The 8,436-nt window shown below is 45.2% G+C and overlaps 1 protein-coding gene across 1 annotated transcript in view; it reads right to left on the reverse strand.

Moving 5' to 3' along the window:
* Positions 1-8,436, reverse strand: part of MTOR (mechanistic target of rapamycin kinase) — a 149,960-nt gene that overhangs the window by 132,610 nt on the left and 8,914 nt on the right. The window contains exons 6-8 of the mRNA XM_017503042.2: positions 8,105-8,239; positions 3,058-3,333; positions 2,864-2,972 (exon numbers count right to left, since the gene is read on the reverse strand). Coding sequence (XP_017358531.1) covers positions 2,864-2,972; positions 3,058-3,333; positions 8,105-8,239 — 520 coding nt within the window. The remainder of the gene's footprint in view (positions 1-2,863; positions 2,973-3,057; positions 3,334-8,104; positions 8,240-8,436) is intronic.

Raw genomic sequence — 8,436 nt, forward strand, 5'->3', positions numbered from 1 at the left:
TAAAATTATAATACAGTATATTTTTGCATATCTTTTCTTTGTCTAGATACATTTAGATACACATTTATCTATCATTGTTTTATAGTTGTCCAGAGTATTCATTATAGTAACATGCTGTACAAGTTGTAGCCCAGGAGCAATAGGCTATACCACAGAGCTAGGTATAGAGTAGGCTATACCATCTGGGTTTATGTAAACACATTCTGTGGTGTTCACACAAGGACAAATTCTCCTAAGGACACAATTCTCAGAATGCATTCCCATCGCTAAGCAATGTATGACTATAACACTGAGCACTGTTTGCAATAAACAGGCCATTCCATTCAGCTTAGGCCTGGAAATCATTTTGCTATTACCTAGAGATTTTTGTAATACTTATATTTAATAGAACAAGATTTAGTCTGCAATTTGGAAAGCCACATGTATATTTTCATTGTTTACATAAGTCAGTATGCATGGGGAGGTGATTCTCATGCAATTTAAGCTAATGTGTTATTTCTCCTCTGAAGGCTGACATTTCCTGATTCTTGCTTCTCTTCTAGTTCTTCTCCTCCATTGATGTTGGTCCCAAGTCCAGGCACCAGAAGCATACATGAAATAGGAGAGAAGGCAAAACTACACATCCCTTAGGAAGTTAGGGATGTTGAAAGCTATCAGAACCACATGTAGACAATAAATCAGACTCCTAAAGCAGCACTTATCATCACTGCATCTACTCAGAGAAATGTCTTCTCCCATAGCTCTTGTGGTCAATGACAATGAGGCATGCTGGGGCTTGAAGACAGGTGACCAAGGTAATACAACCCTAAAATTAGAGTGGATCAATAAGAAAAACCAGGGGGATAACATTTCAGCAGGAAATGAGCTAAAATCAAAAGTGTAATTTCTTGCCCAGGTGCTATGGCTCAAGTCTGTAATTCCAAGCACTTTGGGAGGCTGAGTTGGGAGAATTGCTTGAGCCCAGGAGTTCAAGACCAGACTGGGCAACATAATAAAATCCCATCTCTACAAAAAATAAATTTAAAAAATCGGCCAGGTGTGGAGACTCATGCTTGTGTTCCTAGCTACTTGGGAGGCTGAGGTGAGAGGATCATTTGAGCTCAGCAGGTCATGGCTGCAGTGAGCTGTGATCACATCACTGCACTTCAGCATGGAAGACACAGCAAGGCCCTGTTTCAAAAAAAAAAAAAACCAAGAGAGTATAATTTTCTTTTCTAGATTTAGCATCCTGAGAGATTAGAAATCTGACTAGAGATTCCAGTCCACTACTGGAGTATTTTTTTATATTCCTAAAGCTTACACCAAGCATTAACTTCCAAACTACAAGCTCTAAACAAGTAGTACTTATGCAACAAAGAATATACCTGTAGGGAGTGTCCAGGCTGAATGTCATTGACATATTTTAGTATATTTAATAAAACAACCTTGACTAGCCTTAAAAAACAGCAACAACACACTCCCACATCAAAAGAAGAGATCCAGGGCCCTCTGAGCCTTTGCATCCTGCTGCTAAGCAGCCTTCTGAACTTCCAAGGGTCACTGCTTCTACAATGTGCCAGACTTTGATGAAATTTGTCCTAGTTATTAGTTCCTTTCGAGCAACAGACTTTCAATCCAAGATCATTTGAAGCTCTACTGAACAGCAGCCTCTCTGGTCATTAAAAAAGAGAAAAGCTGCTGGGTGCCAGGCCAGAAGAATAGAAACACACAAAACATGGGTGGTTTTTGTTCTTTCTCTCTGGCTCAGTGGTTTTATGTGGCTAATCGTCATGTCCTCACCCAACATGTTCTACTGCTTTCACACAGCATGTTTAACACCTCATCAGCTACACTTCTCCCATGGTTTGTCTAGGCTGGGTGGCGTGAAGTATCTGTGTGCTAGGGAACAGGGTCTGCTAAGGGCCAGGCCGGCCTTCTGCTTATGTTCCTGGCTCTCACGCCGTCCTGAACATGTCACTAAGCACAGGCAACATGCAGCATGGTCAAGTGGGAAGAGATTTTCAAGACTGGGCGTCTACTCTCAGCAAGTAGGGAAGTAAGACAAGGACATTAAGTATGAACAGGCAACTGGAACATTATGATTTTTACCTCTACCCTATTTCCAGAACAGATTTGAAGTAGCTTGAGGAGGTCGTGATAATATATAATGGTTTCCATTTATTAGGGCTAACTTCGTGCCAGGTACTATAGTTGGTGCTTAGGCATTAATGCTGCTCATCTTGGGAAGCAGAGATGGTTATTCTGATTCTGCAATTCAGGAAGTTGAGGCCCAGGTAGGTCAAATAATCTGTCCAAAACCTCATGGTTAAGGGTGGAAGTGGGGTTCATCCCAGGTCTAATGCCGAACCTTTCCACAGCTGAGGGCTATGATGGACGAAGGAAAGGACATTTATAGCTGGAGCAATCCAGGAAGGCTTCACTGAGAAGTTGGAATCTGAGCTAGGCCAGCTTTAGGAGCCAGGGATTCATGCTGCCCACAAGTGGTGAGGCAGCTCAGTGACCACCTCAGGGACAGAAGCAGGACGATCCCCAAATCCTTCCTGACTCACAGAGCTTTGACACAGATACTGCACGACAGCTACATCAAAACTGCCCTTCCTCCGGTCTGTTTTAAATCTATTTGTGAACTTGTTGGTCTTAGAAGTGCCTCTCTGCCTACCCGTTCTGATTGTTCCTATGTCTGCTGCCTCTGACATTAGCAGAAAACCTGAACTAAATATTATTGAAACTGGACATGAGGCAAAGAAATCAGAGATTCACTGGTGTTGCTTCAAATGAAAAGATATTTGAGTTTTTTGGAATCACCTGTTCCCTGTTTAATTACCCTGAGATGGGTAATGATGTCTTCCATGGACATCCTCACCTGTGAAGGCAGAAGGTCGGAATGCAGCCAAGCGGGGCAACAAATTAAGGATTGTCATTTGGATCAGCGAGTTCTTGCTATTCCTGCATTTCAGCACCCACTGGCACACCTGAGAGAGGAAGGATAAAGGGTTGGCAGGGGAAAGGTGAGGTGTGGAGCTTGGGAAAAGAGGGAAAGGGCCTCTCACCACTTACCTGATCAAATTTCTCCTCCATCAAGTCTCTGCAACACCGGCTCTCCACCAGGGTGGACTTAGCTGGGCTAGGGGAGGCCCCAAATCCCATGAGGCCTTGGTGAGAGCTGTACCCCAGCAGCCCCACCAAGGCATTTGACTGCTGGGGCTGCACAGCCTGGAAACCGGTGAAGGGGGTAATGTGACGAGGCTTTGTTCCAAAGCCCATGAGATCTTTGCAGTACTTGTTGTGTACCAGCTGCTGCTGTGTGATTTCTTCCATTTCTTCTCTCAGACGCTGTATATGTGAGGAGGAAAAAAAATCATCTTTACTTATGAGTGGCATTCAAACTGGGCACTGTGGGGTCTACAGAGCATTACATTTGCCTAATCTCAAAATGCAACTACTTCCAAAGTGAAGGGTGGCCACGCTTCATGTTTAGGGTTATAATTTCCCCAGCACCTTGCAAGAGACCTGATTTTGTTGTCAGTTAGGCAGAAGAGCACCACCTATTGAACAATAAAGAGGCAGCACAGGGCGGCCTTGCCAAGGGTTCTCCCCTCCCAGGACTCCTCACCTGGTTTGGAAGGGGTGACTTGCATATTGCTGTGACTACTGACCTAGGCCACAGCAATGAGGCTTGCAAAGGTGATAGGAGGCCCCCTGCCAGCATCCTGTTAAGGACTGTCTGGTCTCTTCCTTCTCCCCAGAAACCCAGGTAAAACCTTAAGTAGGCCAGGTACAGTGGCTCACGTCTGTAACCCCAGTACTTTGGGAGGCCGAGCCAGGTAGATCACGTGAGGCCAGGCCAAGATGGTGAAACCCCATCTTTGCTAAAAATACAAAAAATTACCTGGGTGTGGTGGCCTACAACCTGTAGTCCTGGCTACGAGGTGGGGAGGTGGGGGGGTGAGGTGGGGGGGTGGGGTGGGGGGGCGGGTGCTGAGGCAGGAGAATCACTTGAACCTGGGAGTTGGAGACTGCAGTGAACCAAGATTGCGCCATTGAACTCTAGCCTAGATGACAGAGTGGGACTCTGTATCAAAAAAATAAAAATAAAAATAAAAAAAAACGTAAGTAAGTTTCTCAGAATCCTAGGGTTCCACAGGTGGTATGGAAAAAGCTGAGAACTCATGTTTATTCCGTTTACAAAGGGCTGCTTAATAACTCATCCTCAGCCAGGCCTGGTGGCTCATGCCTGTAATCCCAGCACTTTGCGGGGCCAAGGCAGGCAGATCATGAGGTCAGGAGTTTAAGACCAGCCTAGCCAACATCGTAAAGCCCCGTTTCTACTAAAAATACAAAAATTAGCTGGGTGTGGGGGTGTAGGATTACATGCCTGTAATCCTAGCTCCTCAGGAGGCAGAGGCAGAAGAATTGCTTGAACCCAGTAGGCAGAGGTTGCAGTGAGCCAAGATCATGCCATTGCACTCCGGCCTGGGCGACAGAGCAAGACTGCATCTTGGGGGCTGGGTTGGGGGGGAAGTTTGGTGAGGGGGGGGTTCATCCTCCAAGAGTCCAAATTGAGAAGAAGATAAACTTTTCTTGACACACACATTTTCACTTTTCAGAAAATTTTGTCCACTGCTCTCATCAAAGTCACCAATGAGTCTTAAGCTGCTAAATCCAATGGTCAGTTCTTCGTTGTCATCATATTTGACTTATCTGCAGCGTTTGATCCAACTGATACTTCCTCCTCCTTGAAGCCTTTTCTTCACTTGGCTTCTCAGACTCTGAACTCTCCTGGCTGTCCTCCTCCCTCTCTGGCTGTTCCCTCCCCATCTCCCTTGGTCCTCTTCATCTCTTGACCTCAGGTTTGCAGACCCCATCTCTTCCCCAACTGTACTAGTTTCCTTGTGCTTCTCACCCAGTCTCATGATGAAACAACATCTATACACTGACAATGCCCAAATCCATCCCTCTTGCCCAGATCTCTGCCCAAAACTATTCAGTATCTCCACTCAGGTGCCCAACAGCTCTCTAAGTTAACAGGTTCAAAACCAAACTCCCAGCCTTCTCCCCCAAGCCTGCTCCTCCCATTTCAGACTTCCCACTACAGTAAATGGCAACTTCATCTTCCCACTGCTCAGGCCAAACACCCTGACACTTTGTTCTCTCCATCTACCTCCAAACCATCAGCAAATCCCAGATTCAGAATCCAGTTGCTTCTTGCAACTCCATAGCTCACACTGTGGTCTGTGCCACAAATATCCCCCGCTAAGACTGCCACAGTTTCCTCCTAGCTGAATTCCTGGCTTTAGTCCTTGGCCCTCCAACAATCCATTCTCAACACACTGGCAGGAGTGATCCTTTTGAAATATGAGTTAAATGTCACTCCACTGCTCAAAGCTCACTTGCAGCTTCCCACTTCCCACACAAAGGCCCTATGTGATACGCCCCCTGCTTCCCCTAGGTGTTCCTCTGACCCCACGTCCCCACATACCTCTCCTGCTCATTCTGCTCAGCCATGGTAGTGGAGCTGCTACTGCAGTACTTGCTGCTCCTCTAATACACCAGCACGCTCCTGCCTCGGGGCCATTGCCTAGAACGCTCTTCCCCAGATACCTGTAGGACTTTTTTCTAACCGCCTTCATGACTATGCTCAAATGGCACCATGTTTTAAAATGTAATCCTTAATCCATGCTAGCCTTCTCTATTCCCCTTCCTTGCCCTCCTTTTCTCCATAGCTCTTATAACCATATGACATACAATTGGTTTCTACTTGTATGTTATCTATCTTCCCCTATAAGAATGGAATCTATGTTATTCACTGCTGCATTATTCTAGCTCTTAGGACACAGTATAGCTGGCATATACTAGATGCTCAATTAATATGTGTTGAATTAATGAACAAATTATGAAATTTTAATACCTTACATTTGGATTTTTTTTTTTTGGAGACAAGGTCTCACTTTGTTGCCCAGGCTAGTCAAAAACCCCTGAGCTCAAGTGATCCTCCCACTTTGGCTTCCCAAAATGCTTGGATTATAGGCATGAGCCACCATGCCCAGCCTTGGTTGGTTTCTTATAATTTACAACCACCTTCACAAGAACTATTTCACTTAAATCTGACAACCACCCTATGAGCTAAGTGATATTGTCCTGTTTTAATGGGAGGAAACAAAGATCTCAGAGCTGCCTATATTACAGTGGAAAACACCGTGTTAAACTCAGGAGGGAAAATCTGAAGGTTCCCATTTACAGAATGCCCACTATGTATCAGGTGCTGGGCTGGATACTTCACAGACATAGTCATCCCCTTGGTATCCACAGGGGTTGGTTCCATGACCCACTACAGATTCCAAAATCTGCAGATGCTCAAGTTCCTCAGATAAAATAGCATAGTATTAGCATGTAACCTATGTATATCATCCCACATACTTTAAATCATCTCTATGTTATAACACCTAATAAACTGTAAAGGCTATGTAAATGTTATGCTGTATTTTTTTAAATTTGTATTATTTTTAAATTTTTGTATTTTTTTCCTTGATTTTTTTTTTTCTTTTTAAAAAAGTTAAAAATTTTTTTTTGTAGAGACACGGTCTCGCCATCTTTCACACAGGCTGGTCTCGAACTCCTGAGCTCAAGTGATCTTCCCACTTCAGCCTCCCAAAGTTCTGAAATTGCAGTAGTGGGCCACTGCACCCAGCCCTGGATATTTCTGATCCATCCAGATGTAGAACTCATGGAGATAGAGGGCCAATGTCATTTAGAAACCACACAAGAGCCCAATGAGGTAGGTAAGAGCCCCTGTCCAAAGGGAGAAAAATGAGGCTAAACAGGTAACCTGCCTGAGTCACACAGTAAACAGCGCAGTGGGGACCTGAAGCCAGACTCCTTCTGCTTCTGTACACTGCTGCATGCGCTGCTCCCACATTTAGGTACAGCTGTTAGCTAAGAGCTGTGTCTATTATAATTAACAATCACTGTGTCTGTTATAATTAGGAATCCCTGCAGTAAAATTACACTAGTTTTCAATAGCCAGTCTCACAGATGGAGCTTTACCTCCCAAATATATCCTGAATCAACTACTACTCAGTATCCATACCACAACTCCTAGTCAAAGCCACCACTGTCACTCACCCAGACTACTGTAATAGCTTCCTCTGGCAGCTGTGAGAATGCAACCTCCAACTATAAGGGGTATAACCAATGGCCCCAGCTGCTGCTCTGAAACCCATCATTAAGTTTGTGCAAAGGCTGCCCATTACTCCCAGGCAATGACAGAACACAGTAGGGATGCTAAAGCCATCCTGCTCCAGGGAGATGCAGGCCTTTCTGATGGCCGACTTTAGCTTGAGGACCCCACGGTGGCCCTGCATCGTAGACTAGGACGCTTCTATCCATATTTTCCCCTCTTGTTTACTCAGGGTCAGATGTGTATTGTAGTCTGATGGTTCTTCCAGCTCCCTCCCCATTTTCTCTTGAAGGCCGTTTCCCCAATAAAATCCATGCACTTTTAAACCTACCTTCTCAAGCCCACACATCTCCTAACTGGTCCCCTGCCTTCATTCCTGCCTTTCCCCACATTTTTCCCTATAAGCAGTCAGTGATTGTTAGAAACACATGACCTCACATTATTCCAGTGTGCTCACCTCCAACTGTCTACCCCTGCAACTAGAATAAAAGCTTGTGTTTACTGCAAACCATGGGCCTATTAATTTGGTCCCTCCTTCCCTCCCCCGTCCTCCCAGTATACCAGCCACACTTCCCTTTCTTCTGTTTCATCAATTTCTCATACTCCCCCACCTCAAAGCCTCAGCCTGGAACACAGTCCCCCGGCCTGCTGCAAGGTAGCTCCTTCGTATCATGTGGATCGCCCTCAAATAACACCATCTCAAGGAGGGCCTTCCCTGACCCTACACTCACCCCTTCCCCACCACTCTATCCTATTCTGGTTTTCCTTTCTTCATAGGACTTGCTGCTATCTGAAATTATCTTATTTACTTGTTTATTATGTTTCCTGCCACAAAACGTCAGCTCCATGAGGACACGGATCTCGCCTTGCTATGCTCACAGAATGGTAAACAGGGAGCCTGGACACCCCTGTGCAGAGGCTTCTTACCTCTCCCTCCATGCTGCTGATTCGGACCAGCTCGTTAAGGATTAGCAAGGCTCCATGGATCCGATCATCCCGATTCATGCCCTTCTCTTTGGCCAAGGTCTCATCAAACCCCTTCTCTGCTTCTTCAAATGTGTGCTATGTAAAGAGAAAGAATGCCTTCATTAGAGACAGAGTTTGAAGCCAGAAAGAATACAGGCCCGTCCCATCGATACTGGGGGTTCTGAGGTGTTACCACACCTGCTCAGTGCCTTGTGCCAGTTATCAACAAAACTAACTGATCAAGCTCTTTTATTTAATTCAGCTTCAATTTTCTCTCTCTCTCTTTTTTTTTT

The sequence above is a fragment of the Cebus imitator genome, unplaced genomic scaffold (genome assembly GCF_001604975.1).
Source record: "Cebus imitator isolate Cc_AM_T3 unplaced genomic scaffold, Cebus_imitator-1.0 Scaffold15, whole genome shotgun sequence".
NCBI lineage: Eukaryota > Metazoa > Chordata > Mammalia > Primates > Cebidae > Cebus > Cebus imitator.